This window comes from Hyperolius riggenbachi, chromosome 2 (assembly GCF_040937935.1).
Source record: "Hyperolius riggenbachi isolate aHypRig1 chromosome 2, aHypRig1.pri, whole genome shotgun sequence".
NCBI lineage: Eukaryota > Metazoa > Chordata > Amphibia > Anura > Hyperoliidae > Hyperolius > Hyperolius riggenbachi.
Genome location: NC_090647.1, coordinates 155,839,344 through 155,857,647, shown reverse-complemented (window position 1 = coordinate 155,857,647; position 18,304 = coordinate 155,839,344). Strand labels below are relative to the sequence as shown.

At 43.2% G+C, this 18,304-nt stretch overlaps 1 protein-coding gene across 1 annotated transcript in view; it reads left to right on the top strand.

Moving 5' to 3' along the window:
- ITM2B (integral membrane protein 2B) overlaps positions 1–18,304 on the top strand; it is a 75,914-nt gene that overhangs the window by 42,100 nt on the left and 15,510 nt on the right. The window contains exon 4 of the mRNA XM_068267733.1: positions 8,586–8,696. Within this exon, the coding sequence (XP_068123834.1) occupies positions 8,586–8,696 (111 nt within the window). The remainder of the gene's footprint in view (positions 1–8,585; positions 8,697–18,304) is intronic.

Here is an 18,304-nt window from a genome sequence, read left to right as displayed (position 1 = left end):
TTCTGTTCATTATGAGCTATATGATACTTGGCATAATAAAATTCTTGTTGTTTGGAGTTTTGCATGATTCTCTTCATGAGAAGGGTCGCTTCATGCACACTGTTATACCATGCAGTTACCAAGCAATAACTGCTCATTTAGCCAAATATGCCAGGGATTTGCCACTGTTCAGTTTCTGCATAATGCGTTTGGCATCCTATGTTAACTGCGCTTAGTGTCGTCTGTGTTTGATGAGCAGTGTGGTTAGTGAGCAGTAGACGGACACTACATTTAGCATCTGACGAGTGGTCACAAGGTCTGTATTTGCATGGGTCCGGCTGCCATGAACATTTTATCGTGTTTGGTACACGATCTTGTTTTCAGCATTTATTTTGCGTTTATTCTCTATCCTATTCTCATGTAAACCTCTCTACCCCCCCCCCCCCCCCCCCCTTTGCCTAACCTGCCCATCTGTCATTGCCACTATTTGTGTACAGATTCCTGCGCCATATTTGCTGCTTATCCTGCCTCTCCATAAACTCTGTTTGTCTTAACCAAACTAGTGCACCAAATTGTCATTCGAATACATGATCGAGCACTTTGCTTTTGTCAGCAGAGTGCCCCGACTGAGCAGGTGCACTACATTTAGCTTTCAGCTACACAATCACACTCAGTGATCTATTGACCAAGCGTTCAGATCGTGCATCAACATTCAGGTCCCTGGCACCCCATAGGCGCAATTTATATTGCTGTCTGTGAAGTAGCTGACATGCAACAGGTGCCAGATATGCCTTCTTTGTTACACTTTGTTGCTACCCGGTGGTTTGGTGTAGTGATTGGGACTGTGACTATCCCAATCAGTGGGGCAGAGACTGTGCTGCTCCTGAGCTTACTGTGTGATTCAGTTCATAAAGCCAAGGGATCGAGTCTGGAATCCTGCTTTGCAACATGTCATGTACTTGTCTAGGAGGCTTCAGAGTGGATTTAGTCAGTATGCATGCCAACTTGTTTCAAAGTATCTTCCAGGAAGATATTAGCAGCACAGATTAGCATATTTATTTTGTTTGTTTGACAATAGATGTACTTTAGACTGTGCACTGAACTTGGCATTTCAAATTATCTAGAAATGAAAGCAATATCTTTGTACTCTGACCTGACCTGTGTGTTTGGAAAATCCAGTTTACTTGTCATGGCTTGTCTGCCTTGTCATTGCTGGATCAGAGGAACTGAAAACCAGCTTTTACTTTGCATTTTGTGCTGGTTCAGTTATTTAATGAAATTACTTTCATGACATTGTTTGCATGTCAGCATGGGGCAGCACGGTGGCGTAGTGGTTAGCTCTCTCGCTTTGCAGCGCTGGGTCCCCGGTTCGAATCCCAGCCAGGGCACTATCCGCAAAGACTTTGTATGTTCTCTCCGTGTCTGCGTGGGTTTCCTCCGGGCACTCCGGTTTCCTCCCACATTCCAAAAACAGACGGATAAGTTAATTGGCTCCCCCTAAAATTGGCCCTAGACTACAGTCTACAGTACTTACACTACATAATATAGACATATGACAATGGTAGGGATTAGATTGTGAGCTCCTTTGAGGGACAGTTAGTGACAAGATACATATACACACACACACACACACACACACACACACACACACACACACACACACACACACACACACACACACACACGAAAAACTATTTGCCCCCTTCCTGATTTCTTGTTCTTTTGCATGTTTGTCACACTTAAATGTTTCTGCTCATCAAAAACCGTTAAAGGGACACTTAAGTCAAACAAAAAAAAATGAGTTTTACTCACCTAGGGCCTCCAATAGCCCCCTGCAGCTGTCCGGTGCCCTCGCCATCTCCCTCCGATCCTCCTGGCCCCACCAGCAGCCACTTCCTGTTTCAGTGACAGGAGCTGACAGGCTGGGGACGCGAGTGATTCTTCACGTTCCCAGACACATTAGCACCCTCTGTGCTGCTATATGGTATATGATATATGCTATAGCAGCATAGATGGCGCTATTGTGGCCAGGAACGCGAAGAATCACTCGCGTCCCCAGCCTGTCAGCTCCTGTCACCGAAACAGGAAGTGGCTGCCGGCGGGGCCAGGAGGATCGGAGGGAGATGGCGAGGGCACCGGACAGCTGCAGCGGGCTATTGGAAGCCCCAGGTGAGTAAAACTCATTTTTTTTTTGTTTGACTTAAGTGTCCCTTTAACCATTAGTTAAAGATAACATAATTAAACACAAAATGCAGTTTTAAATAATAGTTTTTATTATTTAGTGAGAGAAAAAACTCAAAACCTACATGGCCCTGTGTGAAAAAGAAATTGCCCCCTGAACCTAATAACTGGTTGGACCACCCTTAGCAGCAATAACTGCAATCAAGCGTTTGCAACAAGTCTTTTACAGCGCTCTGGAGGAATTTTGGCCCACTCATCTTTGCAGAATTGTTGTAATTCAGCTTTATTTGAGGGTTTTCTAGCATGAACTGCCTTTTTAAGGTCATGCCACAGCATCTCAATAGGATTCAGGTCAGGGCTTTGACTAGGCCACTCCAAAGTCTTCATTTTGTTTTTCTTCAGCCATTCAGAGGGGGATTTGCTGGTGTCTTTTGGGTCATTGTCCTGCTGCAGCACCCAAGATCGCTTCAGCTTGAGTTGACGAACAGATGGCCGGACATTCTCCTTCAGGATTTTTTGGTAGACAGTAGAATTCATGGTTCCATCTATCACAGCAAGCCTTCCAGGTCCTGAAGCAGCAAAACAACCCCAGACCATCACACTACCACCACCATATTTTACTGTTGGTATGATGTTCTTTTGCTGAAATGCTGTGTTTCTTCTACGACAGATTTAACAGGACACGCATCTTCCAAAAAGTTCAACTTTTGTCTCGGCAGTCCACAAGGTATTTTCCCACAAGTCTTGGCAATCATTGAGATGTTTTTTTAGCAAAATTGAGACGAGCCTTAATGTTCTTTTTGCTTAAAAGTGGTTTGCGCCTTGGATATCTGCCATGCAGACCGTTTTTGCCCAATCTCTTTCTTATGGTGGAGTTGTGAACACTGACTTTAATTGAGGCAAGTGAGGCCTGCAGTTCTTTAGATGTTGTCCTGGGGTCTTTTGTGGCCTCTCGGATGAGTTTTCTCTGCCTCTTGGGATATTTTTGGTCGGCCAGCCACTCCTGGGAAGGTTTATCACTGTTCCATGTTTCTGCCATTTGTGGATAATGGCTCTCACTGTGGTTCGCTGGAGTCCCAAAGCTTTAGAAATGGCTTTATAACCTTTACCAGACTGATGGATCTCAATTACAGTACTTTTGTTCTGATTTGTTCCTGAATTTCTTTGGATCTTGGCATGATGTCTAGCTTTTGAGGTGCTTTTGGTTTACTTCTCTGTGTCAGATAGCTCCTATTTACGTGATTTCTTGATTGAAACAGGTGTGGCAGTAATCAGGCCTGGGGGTGACTACAGAAATTGAACTCAGGTGTGATAAACCACAGTTACGTTATTTTTTAACAAGGGGGGGCAATCACTTTTTTACACAGGGCCATGTAGTTTTTTTTCCTCACTAAATAATAAAAACCATCATTTAAAACTGCATTTTGTGTTCAATTATGTTATCTTTGACTAATGGTTAACGGTTTTTGATGAGCAGAAACATTTAAGTGTGACAAACATGCAAAAGAATAAGAAATCAGGAAGGGGGCAAATAGTTTTACACACACACACACACACACACACACACACACACACACACACACACACACACACACACACACACACACACACACACACACACACACACACACACACACACACACACACACACACACACACACACACACACACACACACACACACACACACTGTACAGCACTGCGTAATATGTCGGCGCTATATAATTATGTATTCACCACAGTCTGTACAGACACATACATTATGCCTGGTAGCCACCATGCAATTTACCGTCAGGTAGACTGATCGAATTGATTATTTCCGACTGGTCCAGAATGGCAGTGTCTTTCGTTTAATTTTTGTTTTGTTTTGTTTTTAGAGCAGAGGTCCACTTTCAGCTGAGCAAACATGCTAGATGGAGCTCAGCAGACATTGTGTCCATGTGCTGCCTCTTAAGCAGGCAATAGGTATAGCATATTGTTTTGTGATCGCTCAAAAGAATCAACAACAAAACATTTGTAAAGTACTTTTCTCCTGCAGGTTCCTCTCTAGTGCCAGTATAGCAAGTCATTAGCAGTACCTGAAACCACAATTATACTATAAAGGGTTACTTCACTTAAAGGAAACCAGAGATGAGTCTAACTAAAAGTTTTTTGTTTTTTTGTTTTATACATACCTGGGGCTTCCTCCAGCCCCCTCCGCACGGATCGTTCCCACACCGTCTTCCTCAGCCTTCTCTATTGCCTGTAGCGGGTCTCCTAACTTGCGCAGACTGGCTGCAGCTGGCCGAACTTACGGGACCAGATACAGAAGACTGAGGAAGTCGTCATGGGAGTGATCCGTGCGGAGGGGGCTGGAGGAAGCCCCAGTTGTGTATAAATCTTTGTTAGACTTGTCTCTGGTACAGTTTAACTACCTAACGACCGCGTCAAGCCAATTGGCGTGAGCGCGGTGGCAGACCTAGGACCGCCTAACGCCAATTGGCGTCAAGTCCTGGGCCGTGGATTTGCTGGAGATCATGCATGCTGATGCGATCGCCGCTAGGAGAATGTTAGACAGTGAAACTGCCGTCTATTTACACTGTACAGTGCTGCGATCTAAGGCATTGCTGTACTGTGGAAAGCCGTGTGACACAGCTGTCCCCTCTGGAGGCACAAAGGCAATCTGCTGTCATTGCACTAAATGGTTTAAAGAGGCGCCCTGGTGGTATATAAAAGCGTTTAAAAGCAGTTTTAAAACCGATAAAGGTTTAAGGTTGCTTACCTCAAGGACGACAAATCTTTGTAGGGACAACAGATTTTATTGGTAGCACAGGCAACGCGTTTTCACGGGTCTGAGCCCGCTTCCTCAGGCCAATAGCAGTGTCTATATTAGTAAACATGAGACTTCTAAGTAAACTAGTATTAAAGATATACATAAATTTACAGCATCAGATTGTAATCAGCGATAGCATTGTATCCAGTGTTTCATTTCATATATATTACAGATGAAATATTATAAATAATGTACATATTATATTAGGAGTATTTACCCTTATCTTACGGAGCTGCTGGCGTTTATCAGCCAGAGGTACCGTATATACTCGCATATAAGCCGACGGGCATATAAGCCGACCCCCCAACTTTTCCCTGAAAAAACTGGGAAAAATGATTGACCCCCATATAAGCCGGGGGTAGGAAATGCTGGATTGGTGCAGCCCCCCAGTGTGTCCCAGTATAGCTAGTATAGTGCCCAGTATAGGTAGGTAGTGTCCAGTATAGCTAGTATAGTGCCCAGTATAGCTAGTAAAGTGCCCAGTATAGCCAGTATAGTGCCCAGTATAGTGCCCAGTATGGGTAGGTAGTGCCTCAGTTTAGCTAGTATAGTGCCCAGTTTAGCTAGTAAAGTGCCCAGTTTAGCCAGTATAGTGCCCAGTTTAGTTAGTAAAGTGCCCAGTTTAGCCAGTATAGTGCCCAGTTTAGTGCCCAGTTTAGCTAGTATAGTGCCCAGTTTAGCCAGTATAGTGCCCAGTTTAGCCAGTATAGTGCCTAGTTTAGCCAGTATAGTGCCCAGTTTAGCCAGTATAGTGCCCAGTTTAGCCAGTATAGTGCCCAGTTTAGCCAGTATAGTGCCCAGTTTAGCTAGTATAGTGCCCAGTTTAGCCAGTATAGTGCCCAGTTTAGCCAGTATAGTGCCCAGTTTAGCCAGTATAGTGCCCAGTTTAGCCAATATAGTGCCCAGTTTAGCCAATATAGTGCCCAGTTTAGCTAGTTTAGTGCCCAGTTTAGCTAGTTTAGTGCCCAGTTTAGCCAGTATAGTGCCCAGCATAGGTAGGTAGCACTCCCGGCTCCCCCCCCCCTCCCCGCTATTACCTGCAGGCAGCGGCCGCTTCCTAATCCGCGTTCCTCTTCTTAAACTTTTCAGCGTGTATCACAGCAGCGCGCCCGGCGCTGCTGCTGTGACGATGCAGAGTGCAGGAAAGAGCGCGGCTCCCTATAACGGCGATCTGTATCGCCGTTACCAAGGGAACCGCTCTTTCCTGCCCCTGCATCGTCACAGCAGCAGCGCCGGGCGCGCTGCTGTGATACACGCTGAAAAGTTTAAGAAGAGGAACGCTGATTAGGAAGCGGCCGCTGCCTGCAGGTAATAGCAGCGGCGGCCGCGGGGGGAGCGGGGAGGGGGGGGGAGCGGGGTGCGGAACACCCACCACTATACCACCAGGGAAGACTCGCATACAAGCCGACCCCCCAACTTTTGACCCCCTTTTTGGGGGTCAAAAATTCGGCTTGTATGCGAGTATATACGGTATATAGATAATCAAAACAGGATTTTTCAAGCATATGGAAAATTATTAAACATTGTTTTAAAAAAGCAAAAAAAAAAAAAGTGGGGGGTTGAAAAATTGCTGTCATTGGCTGGTGGGGGGAGGAAGAGAGAAAAAAAGATAATATTTATTTAAATATTTATTTAAAAATAAAATATATAATTAAAAAAATAAACAACTTCTATAAGTCTGGCTAGTGGGGTAAGGCGGGCAGGAAAGCACTCGCTCAAGATGAACTGGCACTCTGGGTCTTGAAACATTAGGATGCTTACATGCTTGATGTTTGCCAGAGAGGACCTCAACCCTGTGATTTCCCCCCCCCCCCCCCCCCCCCCACATGCCTGGATTAAATGAATTCTCTTGTCACAGTGTGTAGGAGAGAGAAGAGACAGGAGAACTGCTGTAGCCTGTCTTATGCTGTCTGTTTGCTAAAAATCTTATTTCATATGTCTGTCTACCTGCCTAGATTAGATCACATGGACATAAGGGGTGAAGTTATATCAATCCTCCAGCATCCTCTGCACCTATGGTTTGGAAAGAAAAAGAAATGCCAGGGCCCAATTACACCCTGGGGGCGGGGATTTCAAGCCCATATGTGGAATACGGACCCTGGGGGTGAGAAAATCACACTTTATTATGTGTGATATTATATATATCTTAGCAACTTATTAGCTTTAAAGCAAACTGTAATTTATAATTTAGGTACTTTTTAACCTCCTTGCCGGTTATCCCGAGCTCAGCTCGGGGTAACCTGCGCAGGAGGATTGCTCTGGTCCTGCTGGGCCAGTTTTCGCGGAATTTTTTTTCTCTACACGCAGCTAGCACTTTGCTAGCTGCGTGTAGTATGCGATTGCCGCCGATTCGCCACTACCCGCCCCCCCCAAACCCTTAGCGCAGCCTGGCCAATCAGTGCCCGGCAGCGCTGAGGGGTGGATAGGGACTCCCTATGACGTCGGTGACGTCATTGCGATCGTCGCCATGTCGACGGGGGAAGCCAAGCAGGAAATCACGCTCTGAACGGGATTTCCTGCTTGCGCAGATCGCCGGAGGCGATCGGAGTGGGTGGAGGGATGCCGCTGCTCAGCGGCTATCATGTAGCTAGTGCTAGGCTAGCTACATGATTAAAAAAAAAAAAAAGTGCTGCGCCGCCCCCCTCGCCGACATAATTGGAACGGCAAGGGGGTTAAAGATACCATGTAAGGCCTCTATTTACCAGTAATTATTTATTTTTTTCAACTTTTATATCTTTTATTACTCTTGCTGCATTGGGTAAAAAAGGGGGGGGGGGGGGGGGGGAATCACAGTAGCGGTGTTTTCACTTTGGAATTTTCAGCGGAGGTCCCCTTTTGGCTACTTTCACATTTAATGTAGTGTGTCCATCCAGCAGCTGGAGAGCTTTCGGCAGGACAATCGCACTGTACCATATCCCCTTTCACAATGCACTGACAAGGTAATGTGCGTGGCGTCGGCCCTGCTCAGTGGCTTACTGGTCTGCTGGACGGGAAGTTTGTCACTGATCGCTTGTGCACACTTACTGCTTCGTCATAGACTTGCATTGCAGCATAATCGTGTGGTTGGCACTGTAGAGTTTGTGGCAGCATAGCATCGCACCGCGGGTAGTGTGAATAGTCTCATTGAGACTAATGGCCATGAAGCGAGGGAGCAGACCGCAACGCAGATCGATGCAGTAAGTGTGAAAGGGACCTTTATATGGGTGAACATCTTGTGTAACAGACAATGAAAGAAAATTGGTCTGCTCGCTGAAGTATGAGAATAATACAGATAAACGTTATTAAATTGCAAAAATACTTATAAAAATAAGACCTTCCATAAAATCACTTGAAATGTACTACAGAGGAGCACTGCATTTGAAAACTCATCCTACTCCTCATTGCTCCACAATGACACCGCACAATATAGCCCAGGAACTCTGCTCATTTAAGTAATATGTTATGTAAAGCGAGTGGGTGATGGTGCAGTGTAGAGTGTCTGCAGAGTTCTGTAGTAATGCTTCTGTAGAGCTAGAGTGCAGTGCCACTGTTTTGAGGAATTTTTTTATACTGGTGTATATTATGATGCATTTACATCTTTCAAGTGACCTATCTTTTCTTTTCTCTCTCTACAGAAACTCACTGCTTACCTGGACCTCAGCCTGAACAAATGCTATGTCATCCCCCTAAACACATCCATCGTAATGCCACCAAAGAATTTCTTGGAGCTGCTCATCAACATTAAGGTACTTCTTGCCAGTGTTTTGCAATATCATTAACTCATGTATCCCTTAAAGTGATTTGAAACCCATATTTCATCTCTGGTCTAAAACCTTAAACACTGTATAAACCTAATTGGGGAAAATACAGTTATGACTGGTTTTTAGGTTACTGGAAGGGTTAATACTTAAAGGATAACAGAGGTGACATGAGATAGACATTTGTATGTATAGTGCCAAGCGCACAAATGACACTACTGTGTTCTTTTTTTTTTTTTGTTTTTTTCCCTTTCTCTGCCTGCCACTGATAAGTAATTACAGCCATAAAACACTTTCCTGACAGTAAATGGCTTCTGGGATCAGGAACGAGATAAAAAGGGTTAAAAGTTCATAGATTTAAGCTCTGGCAATGAAGGTGTCATTGAGCAAAGACAATGAAACCGTAAAAACTAGATTTAAGTATAAAATAAAACTGGAATAGCTAAAAAAAAAAAAAAAAACTTTTTAGGAGGATAGATACAATTGTTTCTCATCACTTTATTTTCACCTTGGGTGTCCTTTAAGCTTCCACTTTACTCAGAAGCTAATTCATAAGATTTCCTTTGCTATGTACACAATGATCAGATTGTGTTGAGCTGTATTTGGAAGAATAAACAATGCTGAGTAGAGAATATTTTTGCTTTATTTCTTTTGAAAATTCTTCAACTGGACCTGAACTCTTTCACGTAAAAGGAAAGCCTAGAGAAATGCATCCTTGTATGCATTTAAAGAATTTAGCCTATCTAATCCCCCTTCATCTGTGATGAAGCACAAGAAGTAATTTGATCCCTCAGCTGTATCAGCTGATTACCATGGTAGAGAGCTCATTGGTAAATACAGGATGTTAACAATATATCTGCTTCCATGAAAGCAGGAAGTAGACAAACTACAGATGTATTGCTGGATTTTTATCAGCTGTAAGAAATGTTTCCCAGAACGTCTTTCAGGACAGCACCCCCTCTTGAGACTTGTCTCCCTTCCCTCACACTGGCCAGGAAGCTAAAAGATAAAAATTTGCATAGCAGATATGCAGGCAGCATAAATACCCCCCAGCTAACCTAGAGCCCTCAGTTGTTTTTTCTGTCCCGGACGGAACGCTTGGGGATCCTCCGCAGGAGCCATCGTTGTCAGGCGGCTGGGGCAGCGTTGTTGCAGACTGCAGATAGAGATGGTCAGGGGAGCCGGCGTGCAGCTCGGACAGCGTGGAGGAGGCTTCTCCAGATCTGGCAGCTTCGATATACGCGCATGGGCGCGCAAAGGAAAATTTCTGGGCGGATACCGGAAGTGCGTCACGCGCTGCGTCCCGGGTGACCGGAAGTAGGAAGCGCCGTTTTGCAGGCGCAATTCGGCGCACCTGGACCTACCGCACACTAATCAGGTAATCAACCAATACTATTTAAATGAAAGCAGTGCATGTTCCCACCTCTTTGGCAACATGGAGGACGCTGCAGGCCCCGCTCCGCTGCAATCTGCTGAGTCTGGCACTGAACCCTCTCTGGTAAGCGGCACAGGGGTGCTCTAATACCGGGGGAAATATGTATAAAGGTGGGGTATGATAGGGATGTAGGGATCTGCACTAATTTAGTCCATATTATGCTTTATTACAGCCTAAAAAGGACAAGTCAGGTTCCCAGCATCACTCATCTACTTCTGCTTCTACATCTTCTTCTAAGGGAGAAAGAAAATGTCCACTATGCAATGCAAAGATTTCCTCTTCTTCAACCAGGAAATTGTGTCACCATTGCACTGACAATCTAATGGGATGGATGAGATCAGAAATGACCACAGCTATTAAGGAGATTAAGGATTCTGCGATATCATCATCATCCACACCGACCCCTTTGGAAGTTGTACAACCAGAGGATCCCATTCCCCCTCCTGGGTCCCCTCCGATATCTTTAGTTCCCACAGCAGTTTCTAGGAAGAGAAGGGCTGAGGAATCAGTTGGGTCTGAGCTATCTGAGGGAGAAATTTCATCCTTTGTAGACATTTCGGAGGATGAAGAGGGGGAAAAGTCAGGGAAAAATCAGAAGTTTGCTTTTTCACCTGATCTTATTAATGTTTTATTATCGGCCATGCATAATACTATGGGCATTGAGACAGAAAGGAAATCTCTATCTCAGTTGGATCAAATGTATGAGAGCTTATCTGATCCTCATTCCTCTTTTATCCCGGTCCATTCTTCTCTAAAAGATATGATAAGAAAAGAGTGGGATAATCCTGAGAAACGGGCTTTTTGGCCAAGGACCCTTAACAGGCGGTACCCCTTTTCCGCCGAGGATCAGAAATTCTGGGGTCCCTCTCCTAAACTTGACCCAGCTTTATCCAGAGTTTCGAGAAATACAGACTTACTTTTTGAGGATTACGGGCACCTTAAGGACCCGATAGACAAAAAGACCAATAACCTTCTAAGGAGAGCTTGGGAGTCATCCTCCCTTAAATTTAAACCTGCTGTTGCTTCTACGGCAGTGGGTAGATCCCTAAAAACCTGGTTGATGGAGACACAACATAAAATTGCCACAGGGGTACCTAGGGAGGAAATCTTAACGGATTTCCCTAATTTGCTTAATGCCACCAATTATATGACTGATGCAGCGGATGACACAGTGAAGCTTACTGCCAGGACTACTGCATTAGTCAATTCAGCTAGACGTGGAGTGTGGCCAAACTATGCGGAATACCCTGTGAGGGAGAGTTGTTGTTTGGATCTAAAACTTGATGAGACCTTAGAGAGAACAGCTGACGTCAAGAAAAATTTTCCTGTTAGGAAGAGAGTTTTTCAGTCTAAACGTTCCTTTCGTGCCAACACCAAGCCAGAGTCGGATAATAAAACCACCACAAAGAAAAGATGGGCCCCCTATAAAGCACAAAAGGGAAAATCAAACTTTACCCCTCATTCTTCAACCCAGTCTAATAAACAATGACGCCAGCATCCCAGTGGGGGGAAGGATTACCCACTTTTACGAGACATGGCAGGAAATATTTCAAAATCAGTGGCTATTAAAGATAATTTTAGAGGGGTACAGCATAGAGTTCACACAGGTCCCCCCTCAAAGGTTTCTTGTCTGTCCAACTCCAAGGGACATTGTTCAGGGTCTAGCACTTCAAAGGGAAATATCCTCTCTGTTACAAAAAAGAGTAATCAGGGAGGTTCCAAAATGTCAACAGGGGTTGGGTTTTTACTCCCCAGTATTCCTGGTAAAAAAGCCTCAGGGAGATTTTCGATTCATCCTGAACCTGAAGGAATTAAACAAGTCAATAAAATACAGAAGATTTCGAATGGACAATATTTACTCTGTAATAACTCTTACAGAAAGATTGCTTCCTAGCATCTCTGGACTTAAAGGATGCATACCTGCACGTCCCAATTCATCTGAGATCACAACAATTCCTCAGGTTCGCAGTGCAGCTGGAGGGAAAGGTAAGACACTTCCAGTTTAATGCTCTACCTTTCGGCATCTCTTCTGCTCCCTGGCTCTTCACAAAAATTTTGTCAGAAGTATTAGCGGTAATCAGGGGCAGGTCCATATCGGTTCTTAGTTACCTGGATGATTTATTGATTTGGGGACAATCTAGAGACTCCGTGTTGTTGCAGCTAGAATCTACTATTTCTTTGTTGCAATCTTTGGGATGGCTTATTAACTGGTCTAAGTCATCCCTAAATCCTTCACAGTTAATGGAATTTTTAGTATTCAATATTTCTACCACTAGTGAAAGGATTTTGTTGCCAGACAGAAAGATTTCTGCGTTACTTAATGTTGTTTCTTCTTTCCAGCAGGCCCATTACATCTCCCTCAGAAAGGCAATGGCAATTCTGGGACTTCTAACTTCCGCCTTTCCGGCCATTCAGTGGGGTCAGTTCCATGCCAGAACTTTGCAAATTTTGATCCTAAAGGAATGGAACAGGGATGTGAAACTCCTAGACAAGAAAGTATTAATTCCTTACAGTATAAAGGTCTCTCTCATGTGGTGGAAAGATCTCACACATCTGTCAGAAGGTCGGCTGTGGCATTATCCATCTCAATCAGTGATAACAACGATGCCAGTCTGTGGGGTTGGGGAGCCCACATGGATGGTCAAGGACAGTGGTCCAACAAAATGAGAGCCAGATCGTCAAACAGCAGGGAACTTCAAGCAGTATGGTTAGCACTACAAAATTTCAGTCGAGACATATCTCAGAGTCACGTACTAATAAGAACCGACAACAGCAGTGTGGTAGCTTACCTAAATCGTCAGGGAGGGACAACAAGTTCGTTACTGTGGTCCCAAACCAGACGAATCCTGAATTGGGCGGAAAGGAATCTGAAGTCTATAAGGGCCCGACATTTAAAAGGTACAGCCAACCAGTTGGCAGACTTCCTAAGCAGGTCCCCTCTGAAGCAGGACAATTGGGCCCTAAATCCGGCAGTTTTTCAGGAAATCGGGGATCAGTGGGGATCCCCGGATGTGGACTTATTTGCAAACAAGGACAATGCCAAGTGTCAGAAGTTCTGCTCCCTGTGTCCTCTAGACAAGCCTTGGGCAGTGGATGCCTTCTCACTAAATTGGGGAACAGGTCTGATGTACAGTTTCCCCCCAATATCTCTCATCCCACGAGTTCTGAACAAGATCAGGCAGGATCAAGCTCACATGATCCTGATAGCCCCATTTTGGCCGAAGAGGCCATGGTTCACGTTATTACAGGAATTGACAGTATGTCAGCCAATTATTCTTCCGAATCGGCAGGATCTATTACAACAGGGCATAGCCTTTCATCCGAACCTACAACTTCTTCACCTTACGGCTTGGAAGCTGAATGGAAAATCTTGAAAGCAAGAGGGTTCTCAGATAAGTTATCTGAGACCCTAATACAATGTCGTAAAAAAGTAACAAGGAATATTTATAATAAGATATGGTCAGTATATTCAGATTGGTGTAAAGAGAGATCCCTAGATATATCTTTATCTACCTCAGTTCTTGAATTTCTTCAGCAGGGGCTATAAAAGCAGTACCTTGAAGGTGCAGACATCTGCGATCAGTATTTTTCTTGAAAGAAAACTGGCAGCAGAAGAGTACTTTATCAGGTTTTTTCAGGCTCTAAAGAGAATACGACCAGTAGTTCGATCCAGAATTCCTTCATGGGACTTAAATACAGTTCTTCAAGCTATGTGTACACCACCATTCGAGCCATTGAGGGAAATTTCAGATAAATTTCTTTCTTTAAAAACCGCCTTTCTGTTGGCAATCACGTCAGCAAGAAGGGTTGGAGAACTTCAGGCTTTATCGATTCAGGAACCATACTGTGTTATTTCAGATGATCGAATTACATTAAGAATAGACAGCGCCTTTCTTCCTAAGGTAGTATCTAGATTCCACAGATCCCAGGAGATATTTCTACCTTCCTTTTGTGCTAATCCATCCAATGAGAAGGAAAAATGTCTGCATTGTCTAGATGTAAGAAGATGTATCATTCATTATCTCGAGAGGACTAAGGAATGGAGAAAATCGGATTCAATGCTGGTATTGTTTGGAGGGTGTCTAGAGGAAAGCAGGCCTCCAAAGCGACATTGGCCAGATGGATTAGAGAAGCCATTACTACTTCATACCGATCTCAGGGGAAACTGCTTACTACTTCAATCAAAGCTCATTCGACAAGAGGTATCTCTACATCCTAGGCAGAGAGGGCTGGTGCATCCATCGAACAGATTTGCAAGGCGGCCACCTGGTCCAGTCAAAATACTTTTGTCAGGCACTACAGGCTTAATGTCCTTTCCAGTGCAGACTTGAGTTTTGGCAGGAAAGTTCTACAAGCAGTCGTCCCACCCTAAGATTTCATCTTGTCTATCTCTCAAGAGGGGGTGCTGTCCTGAAAGACGTTCTGGGAAAGACCACATTTACTTACGGTAAAGTCTTTTCCAGTAGTCTGAAGGACAGCACCCCTGCGACCCACCCAGTGTGGGAAATATTGAGGTAAATATACAAATTATTTTTATTGTTTTTTATTTATTGAAGCATACGTCCATATAATCTTTTTATTAACTGAGGGCTCTAGGTGAGCTGGGGGGTATTTATGCTGCCTGCATATCTGCTATGCAAATTTTTATCTTTTAGCTTCCTGTCCAGTGTGAGGGAAGGGAGACAAGTCTCAAGAGGGGGTGCTGTCCTTCAGACTACTGGAAAAGACTTTACCGTAAGTAAATGTGGTCTTTTTCTTTAAAGGTTATTATGCTGTTGCATATCTTTTAGAGCAGAGAGGAAGTTCTGATTTCACACCCGCTTTAATTACAAGACAATCTGATTATTTGTTCATCCATGTTATCAGTTAGCTTCAGTGAAATGTAATGCTGTACCACACGATGCGTTTTTTCGGTCGATTTTCTGTTCAATCGATTTCAGTTTCAATTTTTCGAGCGATTTCCGATTCGATTCTGTTATCTTTTCTTAACTATTTACATTCACTTCTATGAGAAATCTATCAGAAAAACGAAAATAAGATCGGACATGTCGGAATTATCTAACACAAAATTGTATGGTGTGTAGCTAGCATCACTTTGCCTTCCAGTGACTTAACCACTTGACCACCAGAGCAATTTTCACCTTTCAGCGCTCCTTCTATTCATTCATCTATAACTTTATCATTACCAGGGCTGTGGAGTCGGTCCAAAAATCCACCGACTCCGACTCCTCAGTTTAGGATTCCACCGACTCCTCGACTCCGACTCCTCTAATTTGCATATTACAATTTTGTTGATTAATAGTATGTAACATGAAATTCGTCTCTTAACTGCCAACGCTTAGGAATTTTACAAGACAACTGAAGTGAGAAGGATATGTAGACTACTATATTTATTCCCTTTAGACTAAAACTAGTCCTTGGTAAGAGTACTTGTAAAAGGTAAAAACCGGAACAAAGAACATCTATCAGGCCCTAGGCAATGTTAAGTGTGGGTACATGTACGAATGATGTGCAGGTACTCTGCAGGGGAATGAGGAGATTGTAAACAGACAACACCTCTGTGTTCAATGTGCACAGCATTCTCAGTGGATTCCCTGCAGCTCTGTGGGGAGTGCATATGTAGAGTATAGTACTACTGTGTAACAAAGTAAACCTGAGACAGATGAAATTAAAGTTTTATACATACCTGGGGCTTCCTCCAGCCGCCTTCAGGATAATCAGTCCCTCGTTGTCCTCCTCCACCACCTGGATCTTCTGCTATGAGTCCAGGTACTTGAGCCAGTTGGGCGTAGTGCGCATGCACACACTCCGCCGCCAGGAGCATACTACACCTGTGCAGCACTATTGTGCAGGTGCAGAATGTTCCTAGCTGTGGGAGCGGCATGCGGCCGGACAGCGCTGACTGGCTGAATTACCAGGACTCATAGCAGAAGATCCGGGTGGTGGAGGACAGCGAGGGACTGATTAGCCTGAAGGGGGCTGGAGGAAGCCCCAGGTATGAATAAAACTTTACTTTTCATCCGTCTCAGTTACCCTTTAACTTGTAGTCACCAAACCAAATTTTAACAACATATCAAATTATTTGATTTCATCAGCAAAGGGAGTGCATACATTTGCATAAATCATCATCAATACAGAATTATTTCCATCTCGTTGACCATCTCTATTAGTGACACAGCTACACATCAGGCTTTATTTTTACAGCATAGATGTTATTTAGTATATATAAGAGATTCCTGTGTACACATCATATATACAGTCACAATCAGATATGTATATCTGACCTTAAAAATCCGGGGACTGCTTTATTGAAGCAGCACAAGTAACTAATTTTGATTGGCTTATTTCATTTTTGTGGACTAAGCGCAGCTATTACTGTGTGTGTGTGTGTGTGTGTGTGTGTGTGTGTGTGTGTGTGTGTGTGTGTGTGTGTGTGTGTGTGTGTGTATATATATATATATATATATATATATATATATATATATATATATATGTATATGTATATATGTATATGTATATGTATATATATATATGTATATATATATGTATATGTATATATATATGTATATGTATATATATATATGTATATGTATATATATATGTATATATGTATATGTATATATATATGTATATATGTATATGTATATATATATATATATATATATGTATATATATATATATGTATATATGTATATATATATATATGTATATATATATATATATATATATGTATATATATATATATATATATATATATATATATATATATATATATATATATATATATATATATATAATTTTTAATGACTATTATCTGAGAAATAGAACATTGTAATTAAAATAGAAAATATGATAAAGTTACAAATTCATTAGGAGTCGGTGCATTTTTTCCCGACTCCGACTCCAGGCACCCAAAATTGCCCGACTCCACGACTCCGACTCCACAGCCCTGATCATTACTTATCACAATGAACTGATCTATATCTTGTTTTTCCGCCACCAATTAGGCTTTCTTTGGGGGGTACATTTTGCTAAGGGCCACTTTACTGTAAATGCATTTTAACAGGAAGAATAAGAAAAAAACGGAAAAAAAATCATTTTCTCAGTTTTTGCAGAAGGGGTGTCTGCTTCAATGCACAGCCAGAGTTGCATATCAGACTACAGAAAGCAAATATCAAACATATCAAACTCTGAAAGCAAAGACCGTATGAAAAAGCTGTGACAATTAGTTACATTTCCTCTGCTCTCTTCAGACACGTCAGTCAGAAACACAGGACACAGGAGCTGTTGGGAGCTCTCTTCTGTCACACACAGAGCTACACATAGAGTTAACTGATCAAGTGTGAGGGGAATTTCCCCTCTCCTCATGGCTCAGTCAGCGGTCAGTTTTGGCGTCAGTAAAGTTTAAATGTATTTTGAGAACAGTAAACAAAGAAGTTGCTACTATAATGTATACACCAGTACTTAGCAGCACTTCCCAAACAATTCCTGTGTCAATTGAAAAAAATATGTGAATCGATAGTATTCCTTTAATTGGAGTCCACCTGTGGTAAATTTAGTTGGACTTGTTTTGGAAAGGCACCCACTGTCTATATAAGGTCCCACAGTTGACTGTTTATTTCAGAGCACAAACCAAGATGAAGTCAAAGGAATTATCTGACTTCAGATACAGAATTGTCTCAAAGCACAGAGGTTACAAAAACATTTCTGCTGCTTTGAGGGTCCCAATGAGCACAGTGGCCTCCCATCATCTGTAAGTTAAAGTTCAAAACCACCAGGACTCTTCCTGGAGCTGGCCAGCCATCTAAACCGAGCAATCGGTGAGAAGGGCCTTAGCTAGGGAGGTGACAAAGAACCCAATGGTCACTTTGTCAGAGCTCCACAGGTCCTCTGTGGAGAGGATAACCTTCAAGAAGGTCAACCATCTCTGCAGCAATCCACCAATCAGGCCTGTATGATAGTGGCCAGATGGAAGTCACTCCTTAGTAAAAGGCACATGGCAGCCCACCTAGAGTTTGTCAACAGACACCTGAAGGACTCACCAACCATGAGAAACAAAATTCTCTGTTCTGATGAGACAAAGCTTGAACTCTATGGTATGAATGTCAGTCGTCATGTTTAGAGGAAACCAGTCACTGCTAATCACCAGGCCAATACCATC